Source organism: Larimichthys crocea, chromosome XVII (assembly GCF_000972845.2).
Source record: "Larimichthys crocea isolate SSNF chromosome XVII, L_crocea_2.0, whole genome shotgun sequence".
NCBI classification, from domain to species: domain Eukaryota; kingdom Metazoa; phylum Chordata; class Actinopteri; family Sciaenidae; genus Larimichthys; species Larimichthys crocea.
In genome coordinates this window covers 26,435,038-26,460,250 of record NC_040027.1, presented here as the reverse complement: position 1 = coordinate 26,460,250, position 25,213 = coordinate 26,435,038, and the positions used below count along the sequence as shown (strand labels likewise).

At 39.3% G+C, this 25,213-nt stretch overlaps 2 protein-coding genes across 11 annotated transcripts in view; both read right to left on the bottom strand.

The window, feature by feature from the left end:
- The window catches only part of ect2 (epithelial cell transforming 2), a 44,881-nt gene extending 39,503 nt beyond the window's left edge, over positions 1 to 5,378 (bottom strand). For 4 of the 7 annotated variants that reach the window (XM_027290427.1, XM_027290430.1, XM_019276754.2 and 1 more), the window contains exons 1-3: positions 5,014 to 5,378; positions 3,575 to 3,741; positions 1,226 to 1,305 (exon numbers count right to left, since the gene is read on the bottom strand). In XM_027290427.1, the coding sequence (XP_027146228.1) occupies positions 1,226 to 1,305; positions 3,575 to 3,707 (213 nt within the window). In that variant the 5' untranslated portion in view covers positions 3,708 to 3,741; positions 5,014 to 5,378. The remainder of the gene's footprint in view (positions 1 to 1,225; positions 1,306 to 3,574; positions 3,742 to 5,013) is intronic. The other 3 variants (XM_027290429.1, XM_027290431.1, XM_010732844.3) reach the window with 3 other exon arrangements.
- Positions 5,379 to 9,659: 4,281 nt separating this feature from the next.
- mcf2l2 (MCF.2 cell line derived transforming sequence-like 2) overlaps positions 9,660 to 25,213 on the bottom strand; it is a 122,334-nt gene continuing 106,780 nt past the window's right edge. For 3 of the 4 annotated variants that reach the window (XM_019276759.2, XM_019276758.2, XM_019276761.2), the window contains 3 exons: positions 24,757 to 24,872; positions 17,783 to 17,856; positions 9,660 to 15,571 (listed from right to left, as the gene is read on the bottom strand). In XM_019276759.2, the coding sequence (XP_019132304.1) occupies positions 15,480 to 15,571; positions 17,783 to 17,856; positions 24,757 to 24,872 (282 nt within the window). In that variant the 3' untranslated portion in view covers positions 9,660 to 15,479. The remainder of the gene's footprint in view (positions 15,572 to 17,782; positions 17,857 to 24,756; positions 24,873 to 25,213) is intronic. The other variant, XM_019276760.2, reaches the window with a different exon arrangement.

Below are 25,213 nucleotides of genomic sequence, written 5' to 3'. Positions count from 1 at the left end.
TTCATGAAAAGCCCTCGAAGCTTAGCGGGGCTGTGTAGTAAGCTGATAATCTGTTGGGCTGATATGGTCATGGCAGTGAGAGGAGTGTGGCTGGTGTGTGTTTACATCCCCAAGCAGCGGCTGTTACCAAAAATCACAAGTCACTCATTTTTATGCAGAAGCTACACTTTAATACTGTAGGTTGTGACGGCTCTGCAGGCTGCCAAATATTACACCCAGACTCCTGTATTAGCATGCCTTATCTCCACAGACAGACAGGTGTGTGTGAGAGAGATATTGGAAGGAGGTGTGTGCGCTCCGTCTTTAAATAAACTCTCTCTAATATTCTTCTTGACAATGTTACCCAATTAATGAATAAACAAAAGTGGAAACATGTCTTCCAGTGCAGTAATGCAAGTACAGCAGCTATTAACAGACTTTCTGCGTGAAGTAGCTTGAAAAACACAAAGTGTGACATTATAACAACTGAAGATTTTCTTTCTGGAGCCATTATTTGGGGGAAATCCTGTCTTTCCTAAGACATCACCAGTGATTCAGCCTGTGATACAGTGATACAACCCAGTAGTCACTGGTGATATCATTGATGACATTGATTTATAAGATTCCAGTAACACAATGAGAAAAAGGTCTTAAACTGATTTAAATTAGGGCTGCAACTGGTTATTTTCATTGTCGATTCATCCTAAAAATATTTTCAAGAAACAGAGCCAAGTTGTGCCACAACGGCCAATGTAACCGTGCTCAACGGCATCTTTGGACATAATGGCAGAGCCAAAGACGACGACAGAGGAAGCTAGGAGGAGAAAAGTAGAGAGTGAGCTGGGCTTCTAGCTATTGGACTAGTAAGTAATGTTAGCTGGATGGTAAACTGCAAAACATACCAATAGGATTGAAATGTTCATTTAAAAATGATGACATTTAAAATAAATAGTAATTATTCATAAATATTTGAATTGTCATTACAGTGTTCATCGACATTCATCAGGGATTTTCATGTGTCCTCTAAACACTTGCAAAAAAGTTATTAAAAGTATAAAAAAAGTTACTATTGAAAGTTTTAAACCCGAAGCATCAGCATCATCCCTCAAAACAGAGTTTCCGTGTCCTACTTATCAAACCAAGAACAGCAGTGATGTTGACCAGCTCAGATCAAGGAGGCCTGCCAATTTAATAGAAGCCAGAGGAGCACGGTGGACCCTTTAGGATTAATAGAGAAATTATGTACCTGCAGTGCTTTCACCAGCGCTCCATTTCTGCCCGCCTCTCCCACCAGAACAATCCTCGTCTCCACTTTTGGCAACATATCTGAGACAGATGAAGAGAAACAGAAGTGAACAATGAGGGAGAGTGGGAATGATACACACACACGAATTAGGAGAGAGACAGATCAAGGAGTAGGTCGTCTCTCGGAGGTGATGTAAGTTTTTTCTCATTTTGACTGACAGCCTGGGGTTACAACCAAACAATACACCTGTATCACTGATTAAGACTGTAGAGAGAGAGAGAGAGAGAGAGAGAGAGGAAAAAAAAGGTTGCACTGACATTGAGTAGAGGAGGATGGATGTGCAACCAACATACATATTTTCCCTTCAGTGGAACATGAGAGCTCATTTGAATTCAAACAGGAAGATACGGGTCATCACTGTATTCAACAGCATGTTAGCTGCTGCCATCAGCCAAGCTTCACAAATAGTTTCTCATTAGTCCATACTGACAACCGAGACAGACTCAATATTGTTGGCATTATGAGAGGACAGCATAAATATAAAATAGCCCTTAAAATGAACTGCCAGTTTATTGGCATTGTTTGATCCAGAGCACCGGACCTCCCTTCAAGTCAAAAACCAATGATGTTTGCAGGCTCTCATCATTAGAGCTGTCCTAAACAGACGTTGGACAGGTCACAGCAGCATTAAAAAATATTTCCATTGCGATGGAAGCGCAGCGATTATTGAATTTTGTGTGTTAAGTTCAACTCCTGTCAGCTGTGACCCACACAATGATGCTGAACTTTAAGGAAGCTAACCCGGAGAGTCCACAACAGTGGAAGCAATCACAGCTTATTAACTTTTATGGAATTTTTTTAAACATTCTCCGTCTGAGCACAAAGTACAACACAACTGAGGAAATGTTTCGATAGTAGGGGCTGTTATGTGGTAAATGTGGATGAATTCTACCAGAGAACTCACTTTGATACAAAGACAGTGAGTACATGTGGAAAGCATCTTGTTGAGTCAGTCTGTCACAGACTGGACCCAGCTCTGGCCTTCTCTCTTTGTGACAACAGTGGAGAGAGGTAAACGCTCTAAAGTCTGGTTCCACTCAGTGAAGTGATGAGGACAATGCTCATGGTCATATAAATATGGGTGTGCTAAGAAATTCAGAATTGGTCAGAGCAATATGTGAACAGTCATGCCAGACTGTTAGCGAACATCACAGACTATCAATCACATTTAGGCCGTGGAGTTTTATAAGTTATCCTACGATGCGCGCATGAAGTAAACAAGTTAGGTAATATACAGTCTGCATGTTTTCTTTTCTTTAATTGCTTCATATTTTAATCTCTAGAACCGACAGGTGTATGCCAAAGTGCCAGATCAATAAGCAGTATAAGTGAGAGTAGTAACATTATTAAAATTGATATCTTTCAAGTGTTGCTGAGGTGATATCAATCCGTGAGATGCAGCAGTCGACATAATCAAACCTGCTGTCAACGCCTTCCATCAGAGCAGAAGCAGAAAACTCCATAGCACTAATTATGCTCCAACGTTTTATTGTTTCTGAAAACCGCACACAAGTTTTAATTATCCTAATAGTGTAAATCTTATTAGTAAATGTGAGATAATTATTATGACTATGAAAACTTTTAATTGAAATTAAGTTTTAAGGACAATACTAAGGCCAAAATGATAAGCCCTGGTCAAGTATTATTTTGTAATTTCCCAAAAATGACAATAACATTTGTCATCACTCTCCAGGTGTACACGTTTCACTGGATTGTCTCCCTTGGATGGAGCAGTGAAAATTACTAATGACTCATTTGGCACCACTCCCAGACAATCCTGGATCAAAGACTGTATTAAACAGGTCCACCTAACTGAAGTAACTTCCACAAACGCTCACATGTTGGTAAACCTCCAGTCAGGTAACTGAGGCCCGCGTGTGGACCAGGCACATGCCTCTCAAAATTGATCAGAAAATCTATTCAAACATGCTGCACAATGCAACATACACACAAAGAGGTAACCAGGTCGCCACACAGACCGGGTTAAACTACATTCCTTCATTTAGGTGAGAATGTTCAGAGATAAAGTTCAACTTTGTGGTTATTTTGGAGGCTGTGGTTTGTGTTTAATTATAGTGTGTGGTGCTTCTATGTTGTCCTAATGAACGGGCAGCAGAGTGTGTGTTGAAGCAGAGACTTAGTTTATAGTGTTGGTTACTTTTTTTCAGGTTTTACTGCCTTGTTTCTTTACAGCTCTTTGGAATCTGGGACATCGCTGTGTTTGGCTTTTGTTCTGGGTATTTAAAGATATTTAGAGAAAAGGAAGAGGGTTGAACCCCGCAGACTGACCTTCCCCGTCTTCACAATCAATGCCCAGAAATACATGGTCCTTGGTGGTTTCAGCGATCCTCGAATCATAGACCGAAGAATCCACCAGCAGACTCCGAGCCGTCCCCAAAGTCACTATGCTGCTGTCAGCCATGGCAGGAACTTAAGGAGGCACCAAACTGTCCAAACTATCAAAAGTTACAGGGAACGAACAGAGGGAGAGACACAGAGGAGAACAGGGAGGAGGGAGAAAGTAAAGAAGAGGAGAAGGGTGACAACTGTCAAACTAAAGGCAGGAGACACAAGTTGGCACGACTTCAAACACAAAGACTGCCAGAGTTTGACAATTCAACTGGAGGGAAAGCAACACATTTGTGAACTTTGTGAAAAAAAAAAAAACACAGAAACTTTGAGTTACATTTGTTCCGTTGTTTACATAACGTTACAACAGCTTCCATAATGAAAAATGATAACTACTTGTCAGAGCAGATAAAGTGGTGCGTGTAAAGAATACAACAAATGAAGCAGTTACATTGGTTCATTTAGATTTATGGCTAAAACAGAGACACAAAGTCAGACAAGCAAACAAAATAATTAGGTCAGACATCAACATGTAGCTACTGTTACTTTTAACTACTGGTTTCTTGCTGTATGCAGACTATGCGGCTGCACAGGGCCACACAGCCTCTCGATATATTTCAGGAGAATTAAAAGTAAAGTCTTTATTTGTAGACATCGCGAACACAAGTCACGGCTTTCCTATCACAGCAGCTTAGATTTGCTTATAACCTATATAAAAAAGGCATTATTAAGCACAACAAATACAAATAAAAACTTGTAATTCTCCCAAAATATATTGATAATATAGAATAAAATATTTTTTGAGCAGAAAAGCCAGGTCTGCTTTATCTTTTTTCAAGGAGGATAATGGAAACGTAAGGCTGTGATCATATCCAAACTACAACATAACTATTATTCTTCATGTGGGTTTGTTTTTATTGCTCGCACTTTAAAACAGATGCAGGTTTCTTGTATTTTTATTCATGTTAATAGCTTTTTCCTCTACAGACCACTCCCAGGGTTTGCAGTGTTACATTTGAACGTTTCCTACTACCTGAAACATCTGTATTATTCTTATTGTTTGCACATTAATATGGAGGCTACTTCATTGTATTTTTATTCATTTAAGTAAGCTCTCTCTCCCTCATAGCTTGACAAAATAGGGGACCCCCAAATAGCCAGAGACCCCTGCTGAAGAGCCCTAAAACATGAACCCAGAAGGAGAATGAACTAACACAGCATGCCCAGCTAACGTTTACGGTTGACGTCAACTTAACGTCGCTTTCACCGAGACAGCACATTCCCTTTGCTTAACGTCAGCAGCTAACATAAAGTGCTCACTGTGGTGTTTTTTTTTTTTCAAAAGCACAACATGAATAAACGCAGTGAGCCAAACTTACCGACTGTTCCTGTGGCTGCTACTTTAGCTTTAAAAAAAATAAACCGAGAGATGAGCTGACTGGCTGTTCAACCAGTTTATTTCAATAAGCTCTCCGGCTAATTTTGCTAGCTACTGAGCTAGTAAGTCAACAACACAATGAAGAGTTCTTTGGAGTTCTTCTTCGGTCCGATACCTGTTTAAAATATGTGTAACATCTCTCAGGCCTTAGTCTGGTATCGACGCATGTTGGCGTTCAAGCGTGAGAATAGTCCAAATGGTCGAAAAGTGTCTGCTGTAGTTTGTTGACAGTTGCTTCACGGCAGTCCAGAGGAGGTGTCAGCCTGCTGTTAGAGCTCAATTCAAAAAGCAAGGCAAACAACGGGGCCGCGCGCTGATTGGCCGAGACTGACGCAAAGCCTTAGCGGCCTCCGCCCGACGTGAACGCTTATTGGTTCGTTCATTCAAATCACAATGCGCACTCTGTGAGCACTGCAACATTCAGGCACTGTGGGAAATATTTCCGTACTTTCCGAGACGACGAGACAACGTGGAGAAGTAATAGAAATATTATAAAAAATGATTTTACACAAGTATTTCTGACAGCATAATTCAACAGTGTGTCAATTTCAACGACACGTCTCGACTTAATGATTAACAAAGTATTTTTTTAACTTCATCACTTGCTATGTAATACAATTTAAATATTTATTTTACGCCCTATTGTATTTCACAATGTGTATATGTATACTTTTAGACCTTAAAGCCTAACAAATTTACAAGATAACGCTTTTTATTCTGCTGCTATCATAAACAAGTAGGCATATATAGGCCTACTATTTGTCCGACCTAACGATAAAAGCAACATTTTCCAATTTCCCGAACAAAAGTACCTGAACTGAATACGTATGTCAAGTTCAAGGGACATTTAAAAATAGTGAGGTGAAATTAAAGATTGTACGAGGAGTTCCTGAAGGCAACAGAGATACATGGGACCTGGGCGCCCCGGTGGCTCACCTGAAGGACCGTGTACTGCATATCTAGGCTGAGTCCACCGTGTGCTTTGCTGCATGTCCCCTCTCTGTCTCTCCCCTGTCTTTCCTGTCACAACCTGTGACTGGTACATTCCAGATACTTAAGAACTCCAGAATATGATGAAAAAAGTATTATTGGCAAAGGGCAGATTTCTGATTCCAGAAGTGAAGCTGAATCACTGCTTTCAAAGAACAGCTCTTTTTTCCCCCCTGCATTTGTTAATTTCATACGTAGGATAAGCTATGCATCATATTGCTGACCCTGAAAAAAAAATCAATAAAATATACAAAAGTATTCCAATAATAAGGTATTCATAGACTACCGTACTGATTAGTTGCTTTTACATTGATTTCACATTTGCATGTGGTGGTATTGTGTGTATGTACAACATAGTTGGATGGACTCTGTAGTTTCAAGTGCATTTTAATGCCTGTGTGGTACTTCATGCTTGTCGCTCCTGCGGGTGTTATTTATGTGCATTCATTTTAACTGATTACTGAAAGACATACTTGGAAAATGTGTCACAGCATCACTACAGTCTTTGTCTAATACCTGCTAAAATCACGTAACCTGTACACCATCGAAGTAAAATATATTCGTCACCTTTCAGACTAAAGCTGAGGTGAGGAGCACATTTTCACAGGGGAGGGTTGTATGAAAGGGTAAAGAACGAAAATCCCAGAGCTTTGTAAACTGGCTTTTGTTCCCACAGGGAAAAAAGTGTGCACACACACAGAAAATGAATTCCTGTCAGGCAGACAACAAGCTCTCTGTTTTAGATTAGGCACATACACACATATGCACTATAACTACACTGGGAATGCAGAATTGAACCTTTTCTCTTCTGATTTATTTGTCTATGTTTATTTGTACAGGGACATGAATATGACATAAATGAATGCCAAATATCACGTCATCTACAGCCTAAGTTAATTTATCAATGCCCGTCTGTACAATAAGGATTCTAATACCAATACTTCAACCCTACCTGCTATCTACTGATAGCAATTCTCCATCCAATACCAGTCCTTGTTTTCCTTAAATTTAAAATCTATATACCTCACTGCTTGGAAGTCATGAATAACATGAGGTCAGGGGTTGCTGGAGTTAGGTCAGGAGGCCTCCATAGATAGAGGAAACAACGAATTTCTAAAATGACCTTGACAGAGATTATATTTATGGGTTGTTTGGTCAAAGCAATTCCCCAGTCATTTATTCTTGGTCAAATCATGTCAAGTCCAAGTCAAGTTGAGTCCATAATAAGGCAAATCAAGTCCCAACCATGTCATTTTCCCCACCCTAGATACTGCAGTCTTCCCTGCCATCTGGTCTTCATGAAATGTTTGATAATGTCAATTTAGAGTATGCAAATGAATTGAATTTGTGTCATAATTATTGATATTCAGTGAAATAAATGTAATCAAACAAAAACAAATCACTTAAAAAGCATAAAAAAATAAATGCTTGATTTGTTATTTATTTCACACAAACATGATGATGATGATCTGATCTGGACCTGGAGATGAAGAGCTTGAATGACAGGGAAGCCCTACAGTCATAACAATGCATTACCTACAGCAGTCCGACATACAGACTGTGACAAATTAAAGAAAAAAATGAATAAATGAGTAGAGAAACAAAGTCAATGCAGATGCCATCAGATGGAGTAACTAGATGGTTGGATGACTATCTATCTATCTGTCTATCTCAGTATCTTCGAATGTAGCCACATGATGATGCAAAACACTTGCCGGATTGTTTTTGGAAAACTACCAACTGTCCTCGTGAAGGTACTGACTTCAACAAAAATATGAATACAACAGTCTTCCACATTATGCACTTAACTACACACAATAGCATGCACACACACACATAGTGATGCAAACAGACACACACACTGTGGCCCTTTAGGTAGCAGTATGTAGTCTGGAGGACAGTGAAGACATTCACTTCCAGCTATTTATTTGTCTTGCTTCTTCCTCTTTGACTTTTGTGAAGTCCTTAGTATGCTTGTCGCATTCCTTGGGCTGTCGGACCGCTCCTCCAGTCATCTTACTGACACACGCACACACAATCTCTTTCTGTCTTTCTGTATTCAGCCCTCAGGAGTTTCACTGTGCGGAACAAAGCTTTGTCAAGACCTTATCTTCCTTCTACCAGCTTTGTCCTCCCTACACTTCCTCAAACCTTTATATTTCTAGCTCAGGCCTCTGCTCTCTGACGCTCAGTCACCAAACACATAAATATAAATACACACAAAGGTAGAGGAAGACTACCCATACAGATAAAACCAGTAGTATCAGTAAAACCAGCCAAGCGCTTTGACCAACTGCTTTTCTGGCAGTTCTACCATTTTTTGAGGATGTCTTTATGGTGTAAAATAGTGTACACCAATGTAAGGAAACGAAATCACAAATCACAACATCATCTCATCCCACTATTGCACCCTCATCAGGTCTGTTAGGGTTGTTTTGGACTTGTAAAGTGTGAAAACGAGTTGAATACTTTGCTCAGTTGATTCAGAAATCAAAGGATATTGTCAAAGAAACCAAAGAGAATGTATCTCTAATCAGTCAACGAGAAATGGTCAGTGCTAATCTCACTTTGTGACAAAAAGGTGAAGATTAACTCTTCACCAGACATAAAGGAGGCTACAATTTATCACAAGTTGGGTTTCTCCTGTTCACCTGCTAATGATAACATTGTACTCTATTGTTGAGATCTTGGAATATAACAATGGAATAGAAAATCAACACAGCAGATCAGTCATTTATTTGGAAATTGTAGCCAAAGAGTGAAATTCTTACTCAAACTGGTTTATTATTATTACCTAAATTGTGAAAATCCTTCACAGCTTACAGATTGCAGTGGTTGAATGTTGATTTGCAGTTCTTCTTGTACTTGCGTACAGTTTCCCTGTGAGTTTTTAGCAACATTTCAAGTGCACTTAAAGTGATCTCCAAAAATACCGGCACTAGTATTTGTTTCCCCATTGGACCTATTTATAATAATATACTTGCTTGCTTAATGGTTACCCCATGGATCATGTGTTCAACCAGCTGACTACAGTATTTGCTTTACAATTATGCTGAGAGTAACATAGGACTTTGAAATTGATGCATAAAAGGCATAATTGACAGGGTTAGTTAATAGTCATTCACCAGAATGCAGTGTGTCTGAAACTCATGGGGGAGGACTCCTTCAGTCAGGATCAAAGTGACCGAATTACCTTGTAGTTTAAATCCAATGCATTTTAATATAAATTATATATTGTATAGTAATTAACATATTTTAAGAGACAGCATCCTGGTACAAATGGAAGCCTTAACTCATCTCCAAGTGTTAGGGTTAGTCTGAGGCCAGATAGACAATCTGGAGCATTTAGGACTTTATAACTCACATCTCCTCTTTTAAATTATGTTTTCATCTGGGGGCAGTGGAAAGCAGATAAAAATGTTAGCACCAGTCAGACAGAGAGAATACATTATGCTTTAAGTCTAACATTAATAGCTTGTTCTCTTCCCCTTGATGGGCAAGCAGAGGCCGTCTAGAATGGTAATGATGCAGAGGCGCCACTCCAGCGTACCTGAGGAGCTATTGCTCACTGACAAAAAAACAGAAATACACCAGGGCTTTTCATGATGCCTGTATTTCATCACATGTTCCAACATACAGAAAAGCTATTTACACTTATCACTTTGACAGCCCTGTAGCAAAAAAGGTAAAGATAGAGGCTGTTTTCTTTTTACCTCTTGCCCTACTATTTCTTTCCCTTTCACTGCCCAACTCACAATAATTACACTTCATTTTAATACAGTCTTAAATCATAATAAAACAAGCTGCAATGACGTGCAGAGAGGATTCTTTTCAGACAGTGAGTGAATTCACCGCCTACTGGCACAGACTTTAATAACATCTCGTTTGAACACTCATCTTTTCTTGACACAAGTCTGGTCCGGGAGATAGAGAACACAGTGAGGTGTTGGAGAAAGATCACATCTCTTCCATTCTCACTCTGCTGCTTTTTTTTCTCTCTCAGTGTCGGGACCTGTGCTTGCTGAGTATAGTATTTTATATAGAACAATCTCCTGTTCAGCAGATAGCAAAGAGACAATATTTTGTCCTGCAGGCACGCCAGATTCTGTTATAACACAAGGCTTGTGTTTGCATTGTGTTCTTGGTCCTACAGTGACAACAGATGTACAGAGAAATTCAAGGAAGATGTGAAGAAATGATTGCATGATTGTGCTCTTACTCATAAAAAAGAAAGAGGTGTTTGCAATAGAATGATTTTGCCAGCGTTTTTAAAACCTTTTGGTTTGGATTCGTGAAGCAGCAAATGGTGTTTGTGACTGAACGGACACCACAAATTTGTTTTCAAATTTGGACAGCTGGCCAACACTACAAAGCCGCCAGCCTTGAGAACCCTACATGTTGATTCTAATTGTGGGTCTTCAAATTGGGGATTGAGTTCTGGTGGTATTAGCAATGTGTACCCTTGAATTCTTCTTGATTGTAAGAAAACAAAGGTTTATTACACCTTAGGTTTCATTTTGTAGGTCTGGACATGATTCTACTGGTTATAATACTACTGTACTCATCAAATCAACTGTGAAAATCTAGGAACAACATGATAGAATGTAAGAATATGTCCAATAAGGTTAGAAACACAACCGGTCAGATGATCAACACTAGCCAACAGTTTAGCTACTATTGTATTTGATGCTATATTGGAAAGTAAGCACACCTCTGTGTTAAGGAGTTGGTTCAGATTTCTGAAGTTGTTAGAAGTACTTATCCATAGTGAGTGTATTACCTACAGTATATCACAGATTTCCTAAACTTCCAGTGAATTATGGATTGTTGAAGGAATAGCTCGAATTTACTGAAGATTGTGAGATTGTATGAGGTACCTGTCCATAATCAGTGTATTGCCTACAGTAGACAGTGGTCAGCAGGTCCTAAGTTTTAAAAAGAAGAAGAAAAGAGTACAGGACATTTTAGCTAAGCAATGCTCCGCTGTGGACTCTGTCAACATCAAAACATATTTAAGCTACAAAAAGAAGCCAAACATGAAAACAAAAAAATCAGTATCACTTTATGTGTACCCTATATTTATATTTCACTCCTTTATCTTGCAGCCAGACAACCGGAAACTAAAATGTTTATATTGATCTTTGCTCTCTTCAAAGCCACCAGACTTCATTGACAAAAACACCAATTTAATCTTGCAGAACACGGGAGTTGCTGGTTCACTGCTGCCTGGAACAGTTTGTTTGTATTATTGTGTGACTATGTAATTTAGTTCTGATCCATACTGTGTATTGCTTAACTTCTGTGCTGGTACTCCTGTCTATAACTTAAGGTAACATGCTGACTATAGATAAGTATAATACAACCCCACTTCAATAAGTAGTAGTTAATAAGAGTAGTTTTCTTTCAATGTAATATATTATACATTTTGTATGGATCAAAATTCAAGTGCATTTTACCAATTGCACATAAGATTTAAAAAAATGTCCCCTGATGGTGTCCATTTAAACCAGTAAACCACTACCATCAGTGAGATGACCGATGACTTCTGCTCTCACTGAAATCACAAGAACAGGTCAAATTTGGGAAACTTATGATATATTACTTTATAGCACAAAAAAGTAGGTGAGTGGGATGCTTAGAGAAAAGCCACAAAAATGACAAAGTTTTTCCTGTTCTAAAACCTTGTATGTATAATAAGTGCATAATTTTATAATCATTTGCATAGCAGCAGATATCAAAGGATGTTGTCTGTTTGTATGTATCCATGTGATCTTCTTGCTCTGATGGGAACAGTCCTAATTCCACACGAAGAAACATGGCCTGAATGTGGTCTGAATTTCAAATCTCTCACCTCTATGTATGAAATCTGACCCTTCCATGCATTTTTAAGTTTGTAATAAGTTCAAAATACAAAAAAAAAAAAAAAACAGGGTGACAAAATTCAGATTGTAAATGCATATTATCACAATGAACCAATATGTACATTACAATGACAGATTGTACAATATACAGACTTGATACATTCCATAATAGAGTGAAATGCCAATTACATTGCAGCAGGATGCAGTACAATATAAATATTTCCTTTACAAAGATACAATATTTGTCATTTAACATATGATAAACAAAATATACAGCATGTTCAAGATGAGTAGATTTCTTTACAATTGGACAAATATGAATGTATATGACCTTTATTAAAGTTTGGCCTTCTGGTACAGATTGTAACCCAGTTACAGTGTCAAAATATTCATCTGTCTGACTATTAATTCACCTATCTACTGCACCTGTCCATCTTTGCATCATCCATCCATCTGTCCATATAGTTAACTTTTCCTCCCATGGACCATCCATCCATCCATCCATCCATTTACTCATCCATGCATCCATCCATCCATCCATCCACTTACTCATCCAGCCATTAATTGCTTGTCAAGGTCTTGGTGCTTAAACTATTACAGTCATTTCAAAGACTGAGCCCAGTAACTTACTGTAGCCTTCTAGCAGAGTAACTCAGTGTTACATTCTGACACGTAATCAGTCATTGGGTGAATATTCAGCCTTTCGACACCCTTTTGGTTTCTTCTCTGCATTTTCATTAAGTTGCAGGTACTGTAAATGTAAATCAAATGAGCCATCATCTAAATTGTTTCACATGGGACATTTTTCTGGGCTCCATCCTGCGACGCGTCATCTATTTGTAAATACAGTGGTGCCGTTTCGGATTTCTCAACGGATAGTTTATATAATTCAATCTGTCAGTAGAAATGCAATACAATGCAATGGAAAAAACTCAGATGGAGAATGGCGTTCAACAATACAGCAGTCATACAGAATACATGGATCTTTACTTGCCCAAAATATGCAACATTAGCCTAACACTAATGTTTATTTACATTTTCCTCCATAAATGAACAGTGAGTGTACAGTACTATTTTCTTCTCTGAAATGGTGAAACCTACACAGCTGATGTTAGGAAACAGCCCAGGTGCTACTTGCTAATAAAACATTTCCCTGAAAAATCACTTGCAGCAAATAGCCTAAATGTTCCCTGACTTTTCCCAACATACTGTAATTTACTTTAGATAAAAAGTGTGATGTGTCATAGGAACGTTTTTCAGGCTACCTGGCTTATGGTGGTGACCCTCACAGATTGCTAACAAAGGTTCATATCTCAGTAAAAACAAACAAAAACACGTGTAAGTGCTTTGACATGGACTTCAAAAGACTCATCATAAATCTGATAATGTTGTTGCACTGCTGAACTATTGCTTGGCTTCAGCAAAAACAACCTGGCGCTCAGATCCATAAAAGGAATTTCAAGGTTAGAATACAATCAATATGGTCTCTGCTCGAGTACGTGTCTGAATGCAGCTCGTCATGAGCCATTATATGGATGTGGAGATGAATCAGCAGGACGAGATCCGTGTTCATGAATTAATAGAATATTCGGAATATTATCCATTGTAAATGAGCGTCCTTACAATGATATAAAGGTCGACACATTCTTCAGCATCCTTGCAAAGTCATGTCTGGTTGCCTCTTTCTAGTTGCCTGGATAGCATCTGAGTTATTGTTCATGAAGTCTTTACATGCACACAAATCTGAAACGCAATGCTTAAATATGATCTGCCTATAGATAGAAGCTGGCACGCAGCAAAACAAAGTGTGAAATGTTCTCAAGACGCTTGACAGCGAAAATCGAATTATGTAGAGATGAGTACAAGTAGCACAACATAAATGTCTTTCTTTCATAAAACTACCCCACTCATCTAAAGAGATGCTGCAGTAATGTTTAATTTCCATCAAAAGCTATTTGACGTCTTCTGTCTGCTATTCACTGTGTGTGTAAAATGAATAAATTAGAAAACACATTATGATTGGTTCATTTCTCACGTGCATTTTCTGATTGAAAGTAATTAAGCCATCATGAACTGATGAAGGAAATTCTTTTAGAATTTAAAGTTCTCATTTGTTGCACCTCTGACGTAGCAAACGGACAGAGTATTATCACATAACTTTGCAAATCTGCTCAACTCCACAGATCTTTGTGGGCTCTTTTAGCTCATTGCTTTAGCTCCACAGCCTGGACTTACTGTTGTGGTCATATCACTCTCATTAACCTTGTTTCCAGAAACATCAAAAAGCTGCTTTAGGCAAACAAGTTTCCTTACTTAGCACCAGAAGGCCTACAGACAACGTTAGCGATGACCTGGTCCAGATACAGAAAATATACCTTCTTAAAAGTTGGTGAAAACCAAAACACAGCGAGAAGAGTCCATGTTTGACTAACAGAAGTCAGTTCAGTAGAAAGATAACCCCTAAATAACACGTTAGCCACATTAACTTTATAAGAACATTTCTGCCCCTAAGTAACAAAAAGCAAACAGTGTATATTCCTATGTCACCTATATTGTTATTGTTTTTGTAGTTAATTGCTATAGATTCATATATAAATGGATATAGCAAACATAAAAGGATTTCATCATTGAGACAATGACTTCATTGACAGATCTCCAAACAATGATATATATTGAAGTTTCTGTCAAAACAAACCATCCTTATATCCAAGTATATAACAAGTGAAAAGTAGATTCCTTCAGCCTCTTAGAGCAATTTATACAGATAATTTCGCTATTTTACAGGGCGTGAGAATGGGCATGTTGAGATAATACATCTGATATTAATGTAATGATAGTAATGCAGTGTGAAGCACTTCATTATGTGAGTACTCTACCAGGACAAAGAAAGGCAAGCAAAGACAACTTCTAGATTCTTCTGGAGGCTGATGCTAATGTCGTAGAAGCAGCTAAAGCGGGTCAGCAGAGGCAGAACCTGGTCTGAGAGAGTTTTGCTTCAGCACAGCATAGCAGCAAAACAGGGCACCTTGCCAAGGCCTACTCACAACCAGAACATGGAATTTATTACGTTTTCCATAAGAAGGAGAGTCAAAAATGGGATTTGAGTTTTTCAGGTATCTAGCCCACTCACTCAGGAATTGCATTTTTCTACAATATGTAATATGAATTCATCCAACTTTGGATATAGAGTTCAGTGGCCACATCCATCTTCTTCTTCAGGCCTCCACAGATGGTCAGATGGTACTTCTCGCATATGGCTTTCCCACTGTGGCATTCAGGCATGTTAAAGTTCCAGCTTTTTCCAGAGGCTTTAGAGAAACTTCAATGACTCAGACATGTAAAAAAAAAAAAACTACAGTTGAAATACAAGAGCAGGCCATGTTTGTAGTAGAACACGAAGAACTACAAGTAGAAAAAAACATAACAGTTGTTGATATCTAAAGTCCAGCTTAGGAAATTACAGTTGAAAAACCACTGTTGGAGTTATCAGTCATGTTTGCGGTCCAACAAAAAATGTTTGTAGTCCAACATAATGAACTACAACAGTTGGCCATGTTTATATGCTGTCCTGAGACACGTCTCCCCATGTACTGGCTTCATTTTCTTCAGAGTCAGAGAGTGCTGCTGTACACAGATCACTGAAGATATCTGAAAAAACAAGAGAAATTCAAGTCAGATTCAACTTTAAATACAATCTGTTAACTTATTATAAAAAATATACACAAAAGCATGGGGGGGACATACTGTGGCATTCAAACACAGTGTTTAAGAAGACGGATGCACAGCCTGGACTGCAGTGCCAATAAAACATAACACACCAAACAATGCAGCTTTAATAGGAGTGTAAAACAAGGAGACATAATAGTGAGGCGTTCAATATCTGCGACAATATCAGCCAGTAGAGTGCATAAAGAATTATAGGGAAGGCAGAAATGGGCAATCAACACAGACAGGTGAAGGGGCCTTTTTGTAAATGGGCTCCACTTAACCAAAATACTGAAGGTCAACTGCTGGAGCATGGAGTTCTGTCCTCCTCAAGTATGGAAAAAAAAACTTGGAAGGAGAAAAAGAAAAAGATAAAAGGAGGGAAAAAAAGAGGTCGAGTGAGCAGAAGAAGGGAGGGATAGTTGTTTTTGAAGAGGGGCGGACAGAGCTCCGTAACAAAACAAGCGAGGCCACGGCAAACACTTCAAGGGCCAGCCTTCAAGCCGGCATGAAAGGGAGGAGGTGGTGAAGAGATGGATGGAGGACAAGTGAAAGTGAGAGAATAGAGAGTAAGAAAGAGCAAAGAGACCCAGGAGTGGCTGTCCTGTAAGAAAAACTATTTTTGTGGCACCAAAGTAGGGACTTTTCAATTCAGGATTGTGAAGTACAATCTGTGCTCAAGTTTCATGTGAGGTTTAGACTGAGGATGAAGGTACAATGTGTACAATATGTGGAAGTATTTACCCCAACTGTCTTTTAATGACATTGTCACTGTTTCTCCGCATAGAAACATTTCTTTCCTGGATAATTTCAACAGTAACTCAACTGTAAATCTAATTTTTAAATGTGTTGTATAGTATAAATTGAATGTATAGTGACTTTGATAGAGCATTGATTTTGGTTCTAGTCTTCAGTGTTGAATGCATTGGTAGTTGGACTCAGGACTTAATGGGATTTAGGATTTCAAAATGTGTTAAGCGACTGCAGGGAAATCACTAAACGGTTAAATGTCTACACTAAAACACTAAAAGTTAATGTAGGGACAAGAGAAGACTGAGACATATGGAACCATGCCTCACCCAAAGATATTTGGTGAATATTAGTTGTCTAACTTGGCTATACAGTGTGTGGTCTTGGTCTTGTCCTTTCTTGGTGGGCTACAATACATTTTGCATAGACAGGGGAGGTACACTAATTTGACAGGCAGTACATTTTTTATTTTTTTTTAAACTTTTTTCCAGAGTTGGTAATGTAATCAAGTAAAAAAAATATAACTTTCAGAAGACCCTGTCTAATCACTCAAACACTCATACATTCTCCTCTGGGACAGGGAGGTGGTGGACAGGGTGGGGCTGTTTCTGGGTTTGAATACATTCTTTTCATATGTGAATGTTTCTCAGGATTCATGTTTTTTCAGTATTTCATAGCTGAGGACTCAAAATACTCCAAGACTGAGTACTTGACTCTTCTTTTGTTTTTAAATGTAGCTTTTGTAGTTTTGACTTATAATCAAAGAGCCCGATTTTTTCAATCCAAATGCTACATCATGCTAAATCAACTAAAACATTTTCTTACTTCTGGAGCCCCAAATATGTCCCAGTTTTCTAACCCGATTTGACCCCCCAAAAAAAAAAAAGAAAAGAAAAGAAATGTTTTGAGCACACATTTCTACAAAATGGAGAAACAAGACATGTGTCATGGACAATTAAGCCAATAAGATAAATCTTGGCTTCAAAATATCTTTTTTCTTACTGTGTCCACTCCCAGACTTTCGAGAGAGAGAGAGAGAGAGAGAGAGAGAGAGAGAGAGAGAGAGAGAGAGAGAGAGGTCATGAAAAAGGTGTAGTAGAGGCAATGTGGTGCAATCAGTGACATCATGCTCTGATTTTGAACTCAACAAGCCAAAGCTTTTCCATCCCCATCTGCTCCATCATTCCATCCAACCTAAACCCTATCCAACAGTCCCTCCCTCTCCCAGAGCAGCAGCCCACCCAATCCCTCTTGGTCCAACTGCCATGTGAGAGAGTGAGGGAGCAATTGAAGACGTTGGAGTAAAGGAGGTGGGGGGAGGAGCGGTAGGTGGGTGAGTGAGTGTGTCACAGCAAGGCTGCCAGTGTTAGTCAGGAGTAGCAGTGTTGTTACGTAATGAGTGACCTCCTTCAGATGCGGTTTGCAGTATACTGGATGGGACCAGCCCTGTCTCCTCTGTTAAAAGGTTCTTGACTAGCCTAGAACATGAAACATGAAACACAATGCAGGGCAGGGTCTTCACTTGCTCACAGCAGGAAAGTAAATACAGTCACACTTTATTTCACACATCCCATCGTTTCATTGTTTCGTACATAGGAAGGTAAAAGTAACTGTTTGAACCAGAGTTACTTTTTGGGATTAACACCAACCTCATGAGAAAGGCAGTTGTGAGTAGATGACTAATGATAAAAACATTATATAATAATTCAGGAGGCAAAATAACCAATGCTTGATTTTCACAAATCGTCAGATATTACTGTTGCAAAGGAGTCAGAACGAAAGTTATCCTGTTTCTCCTTACTTATTCTTATTAGCTAGTGACATTTTAGTATGAGTGCAAAACAGTTAATCAGAGGGACTTACTATTAATAATATAGAATCAAAAGTAACAATGTATTCTGATGATACACATTTCTTAATAGTGAAATCCTCCTCCTTCCTGTGTAGTGGTAGTAAAAATGGCAACATTAAATTAAAACTTAAATGACAAGCACTCAGAGTAGAAAAGATAACTTCTATAAAGTAAGTCAGTGGGCCTCAAATCTTTTTCTGTCATGCCTCTCTTCAAGAGGCCAAAAAGTTAATGGGGAAGGTGAAACAACTGCCCGCAGTGGCTCTATGCCTCCTGCCCCAGTTTACACCAGAACCACTGGTGTAAGCCTTGATGTGATTGCTCTCAAGAAACAGCCTCTGAAAATAGAACAGCCTGACAGTCTATAGAGAAGCTCCATGTGACTGACTAATAACACTGGTGCAATGGAAGTCTCACGTTTCCTGAAACACGAAAGGGAAATGTAATTGTGACAGTTATAATTGAGGCTTAATGTGAGTGATCTGTCAGTTAGATGCTGGGGAACGTCTTATTGAGACATAATTGGTTTCGCATCGCTTGGTTCCAGACCACACACCCACAATCAGAGAGAGGGAGCAGGGAGTCATGTTTCACAATCTTGGAATCAAAGCAACTCAAAGTCTTATTGATTGGCTGTCCGCGCCAACCACAGGTAACGGATTGTAGCCTTCCCAGATGGTGGGTCGAGGTGGACAGTGCTGGGGGCATAGGTTTTGTTATCCTGGGTGAATATTGTTGTATGCAGTTTCTTGCTCTTTATACCACGTCACCGGGCTTCAATGCTGCTTTAAATCATTAAGCTACAAGGGTGTGTCCAGACATGACATGACGCTAGAGGGGGACCTACATGACACTGTAGGTTTTGAAGCATAGGATCAAGCTGCAGTATTTGATGAGTTGGGAGTGAGAACGGGCTGAAAGGTCACACAACCCCCCCACCCATTAGCATTAGCACTGAACATCGGCACTGGACATAAAACGTGACCAGTGACTTTGTCAGCAACAACAGCACCTGGCCCAGACTTGAACGTTCTCTGTCCAGGTCCGCATGATAAGCCCTGACTCCCAGATCATAACTGCAATCTGCCTCTTTTTCTAGCTGAGTCACCAGCACCTCACTGCCTTCTAAAAAGTTGACTTTAAGAAGTTTCTTCAAGACTCATCGTATCACACATCGCACTGAACATCACAGTGAAATAATTTACTCTTTATTCTGCTTGTACTGTGACTTAGTGTTGACAGGATGTGTTTGGACTTGCTAATGTGTTCTCAGACCATATATAAATATACCACACATTGCCAACAGCAAACCCACAGGGCCTGGAACAGGGACAGTGTGTGTGCTGCGTGTGTGAAAAGAAAGCCTAAATCTGAAAGGGTACAACACACTCTCGGGAAGGCTAAATTAGCGAGTATGTTACTGCTTGTGTTGGAGCAGTGTGACTTTCAACAGTGTACACGCACACACACACACACACACACACACACACACACACACACACACACACACACACACACACACACACACACACACACCAGAAGTCAATTTGCACACACAAAAAGCTTGTACCCAAATCCACAGACACATACAAAAATCCCTATGCACACACAAACATAACCAGCACACAGTTCATCGGTCACATCCTGTAAAGTTCTACAGTTGTACATTAACTTTGATCCACCCCCCCAAAAAAAAGGTCGAGAAAAAAAAAAAGTTTCTTCATTTTCCTCAAGTGAGGAGGACAGACAATTGCGAGCTAGTGAGACCTCTTAGCAGCAGAGAACCCAGAGATGCAGAAGACAGGAGACGTTTTTTTAGGGCTGAAATATGCATGAGCTGATGAAAAAATGAGCATATTCCAAGCAAGTTGAGCTTTTATCTAACAGAGTACAAGTCACTTCCAAATGCAGAGAGCTTGCATGAGACCAAAACGCGTTCTTTCAGCGGATGATTCCAGAGGCTGCCTCGTCCATAAAGGCGGTAGCCTCTGTTTTTCTGGCGAGTTGAAAGGATAGATGGTGCTGGAGCGGTGAATGAAACAGAGATTTATTATTCATCTGAAGCCATTGTGTTTTCAGTCGCCTCCTTTGATTTGGCAATAGACCATTAGTCACACGTTTTGCTGTTGTATCTCCCGCTGGTTCATTGGGGTAACGTTATAGTGAATAAAATTTTAATTCGGAACGAGCCACACTGAGCCTTTAATCCTTGTAGAGAGAGAACAGGGCGGCTGAGGAGCAGCTGTTGCACCACTCTCATTTCCGTTCTCTGGCTTGGTTGATTAATGTGGACTTTTAACCGGGGAAGCAATGGTATGGGTAATGATTACAGATAGCAATGGAGGAAGTGAAAAAAATGGCTCCCCTTACGCAAAAACGACATAATATCATCAATGGTGATACAATATAACACAATGCAGCATAACAGCTCTGCATCAAGCGGGTGCCTTTCTGAAGCTTAACGTTCAATTTTTCTTGATACCCTGTCAAAGAGGATGGATTCAACTTAATATCTAGGGCTGAAGTTTATGGTTTTGTTGTATTGCACTGCATTATATAGTAAGGTCCATCCATCCATTTTCTATATCCATTGATGCTCTTCAGGGTCATGGGAGGCTGGAGCCCGGTATGTATTAGGACAATCTCAGAACCCATCAGCTATCGTCTGACAGTGATTTAGCTCCTGGGGCAAACGTCCAATGTTTGGGCTTCCGGTGTGGCCAGTGGATATCTGGAAAACAGATATCTGGTCCAAGATTCCCTCTGCAGTCCGATTAGCAACTTGATACATGAGAAAGACGACAAAGACACATTTCTGCTCATCTCTATGAACAGATATCTGCGTAGGAATACAGATAACAGACAGTTGAAACTACAATGTTTAGATATTTCCAGTTTTATCTTCGAGATATTTTATATGTTTTGTATAACTTTCTGCATTTGTTGTGATTCAAGCCTGTCTGCCAAGCCCTGATTACTTTCACCTGTTCCTGATTTTCCTCCTTTTTTACCTGGGTCTTATTATCCTGCCCAGTCTTCACGTCTTGGTGTTAGGACGTCTTCATTCTTTGTCCCTGTGTGAAGTGTCACAGCCCATCACTTGTTTTCCCTGTGAGGTCCTTAGGTCTTCTGTATTTTTTCTGACTTTGTATTTTGCCTCTTCACGTGGACCGTATATTCTGTCGCTTGTATTTTGATTATGTGTCATTAAATCATTTAATTGATTTAGCTCTGCCTCCATAATCTGAATTTGGGTTCAACCTTTTTTTTCTGTGACGCTCTGGATTTTGCTTCTTTCGCTACTCCTTGATTTTCTCTGCCTTAGCTTCAATTGCTCAGAATAAGAATAAAATATACCTTTTTGCAGTGGAGGGGACTAAAGTTGAAATTCAGAGTAATGGTACTGGAGTATATGAATAAAGGTTTAGCACTTAATATACTATAGGTGTTGTGAGAAACAAAACTGGATTGGGTTTTCTTTGATTGCATTATTCCAAACAATATTTTTGCCCTGAGTTGATCCTCACAAACAAACATCCTCGACTGTAAGCAGCACAACTTCTGTTTGCTCTGCAAGCGTTGATTCATGTTTCAAATACCGGTGCTGCTGTCTCAAGGACCTGAATGATTGCTGCTGCTTTTCTAAATCTCAACAAAGAGACTTCTTCAATCACTTCCACATGTGGATGGATTTGACATAGATGTGAATGGGTTTGCATACCTTACAATTCACAAATCCACCTAACCTTCACCTTGTAGTATATACACTGTCAATGAGTATCATCCTGCAACACTGACCAGCCTGTGTGCTAATAGTTTAACATTGAAAATTCATCTTGAATTAGCCATACAACTCTGTATCTAATCAAAACTGTGTTATTTCTCAGACACACGATCAGAGGATTATGAAAACATATTGCTTTGGGTGACACATCACCTCAAAGTCACTGGTGTTGCTACTGTCTGAGAATTTCAATTAAAGCTTTGTAGAAATGTGTTGGCGCCAAGACTGCTGCAATCTACTGCATCATTTTAGAGCAAAAAGGTGCATGAATAAAATTACACAATGATGCAATTTTTCACTGAGCTGATAGCAGGAAGATTAGTGCATTCTAAATAACAGACTGGAAGGTAGCACACTCACTGCTATTAGGGTCATTTGAGCAGATTTCTATTGAAACATTGACACAAATATGGCCCATTGAGTTGTCCCACAGCAGCAAATGACCATAACACAGCTGCAGGTGGTTGATAGGGCCGTTGATGAATGCCAATGAGTCAGTGATTGCTTCAGCAGGTGATGACTTTTAAAACTTGTGACCTATTACGAACCACCTACTGGCATTTTTAGATTGTAAACAAAGGGCTATTTTGCTCTGAATGATAGATCAGTATGCAGTGTTGCCATGGAGTTGCAAGGACGATACAATAACAGCATAAAGAATGGACAACGTAGTGGTGTCACCCTTACATTTCTGAAGCGGGTTTTGAAGCTTAAAATATGTGGCGCTGACTTCTGCTGACATGTTGACTTCCACCTTCTGGCTAATCTAAAAATCGTCAAAGACATAGGTCATCGGCAGACCTGAGATGGCACGATTGATGCCTGGTTGCTCAAACAACCCATCTGTAATGGCACCCATGGGTCAATCAAAGCGGCCACGCTGTTAATTATTACTTTAACATTAAAGTTCTCCCTCAGTACAGTTGTCAAGAATGAAGAATTTTTCTAGCTGGAGAGGTTGGGACAATATTATACACATGCAAAACTGCTGTGTAAAGTATTTTAGATCAATCACAGGAATAAGCTCAAGTTATAGTTTTGGTGTATGTATAGAGGGTCCACGAGGTTCCCTGTGACCTAAATAAAAAATTTTTGGCCGTGCATGAAAGGATTTAGATGTCCACATGCAACCCAAATACAGTATATGGTCCTGTGGACTGTAAGCATCTAATGTAGAATGTGTCCATTTTGGACAATAGTTAGTCAGTGATGACATATTAGTTTGGTAAATGACCAGAAGAAGAAGACATTTTGACATGTGACTGTAGGAAAGGCACCGGTGTAGCCTAATAAACTGAATATTATTTCGCTGCGTCACCTGGTCACAGTCATGAGTGTGAGTCGACATCTGCTTTGAAAAAAGGCCTATCGTGACCAGAAGAGCTCTCCAAGCTAGCTTGAAAACTACCAGTTAATGAAATTCATGATAAAACTGTCCATGATCCTTCCATTATCATCATTGTTGCTCTTATTCTTTTCATTCCCTTTATTTAAATCACTACCCAATTCAACTGCAAGTCACCAATTCTTTTAAATCGACCTGACCTGGTGAATTTTAGGAAAAGTTATTTCTAAATGCTGGCTGTATTTTTGGATGGACTGAAAGCTACACACAAAAAAAATAACTTCTGCAGTACTTATTTTCTCACCTTTAGATATATTTATCTGTCCTTACGCCATTTCATAAAGAATGGAACCCACTAACCCAACTCCAAATCTTTCTATCTATATAAACTTAATGAAAAATTAACATTATATTTACTATCATTGTGGCACAATTTAATGAAAGTTTTATTATTTACATTATATTGACATATTTTGGCACAGCAATTTATACATAGTACTTACTTTAGAAGTTCGTTGCATTATTCGATGTTGGTCATTTAAGACAGAGAGTACTTAATTTAATTCTTATTCATAATTATAATTTAAAAATGCTGCATGTCTACACTATAAATTCTGCTCTAAAATAGCGGTTGGTATTATTTTTTGTACAGAACTGGCAATATTATTTTTCAGGCAGCATGAGTTGTCATGTCATTCCCAATATCAAGCAGCTGTGCAGCAGGAGTACTGGTGTAATACTACCTGAAGACTGCCTTTCCCTGCTGCTCACAACTGACCTCTGTCTCCATTCATTCCATTTTCATTTCAAGCTCCATGTTGATGAGAAAAAGGCAATCAACAGCCAGTCATAAGAATCAGCTATGCAGTGTTTTCCACGATGAAATGCTGAGTATACAGAGGCTAAAGACCAAATCTAAACGTAAGCAGAAATCATAATGAAAAGACTCTGTAAAAGGCAAACTATGATCCTTTTGTTGCTGTTGCGAATGTGCTTCAACAATAGAAGTCTTCTGCAAAGAATGCTGAGCCAAAAATATAAACTCCTTAGGAGAACGGAAAAATAAAGCATTCTACGAATGAGAGCGGAAACAGAGGACTCACACGGCAATTATAGTTTACTGAGGGCACACAGAGGGAAGAGACGCTCAACGCGAGTGCCCTAAATAAAGCATAACGTGATGTCAGCCCGTGTATTTTTGCCTTATTTGTGAGATCCTTGTTCAAAGTGGCGAGTTCATGTTCTCGCACCTTTATTTAGGGACAAGAAGTGTTTGAACTGGCAGATGGGGACCCACTTATCCAGAGACATCAAATATAGAGCTAAACCAGGGGAAGCTGCAACTAAACCAGAGAAACAAGCAGGAACAAGATGAATGGCTTCCAACAGGAACTCACCAGTGTCCGTTCTCCGCTTCCTCCAGGAACTGGACCAGGTCGCCTGACTCCAGAGAGAGGTCTCGCGCTTCGTGAGACTGATAGGTCATCTGCACCTGAAAGCAACCGGTATCACCCTGCAGAAAGATGTGAGTCAAACTCATTTAGACAGTTCCATTTTGGATCTGGGTTAGAGTTTTGACATACAGTATCTGTCATATTTCCATCTTAGCAATGTACAGAATAGTTCAGAATCAGGACCTCCAGTGTCTGGAGGAAGTAACTAGAGTAAGATGTGAAAACAGAGTGTCAGATCTGCTGTCATTTTATATTTTCTGCTGCTAATTTCATGTTCAGGTTGTAAGCAACAGGTTACCAATCAAACCTGTTGCTTTTTAAAGGGGCAGTATGTAAAATTGTGTGACCCTTTCATGGTGAAGTTGCAGATTGCAACCAACTGAATATCATTTGCCAAACC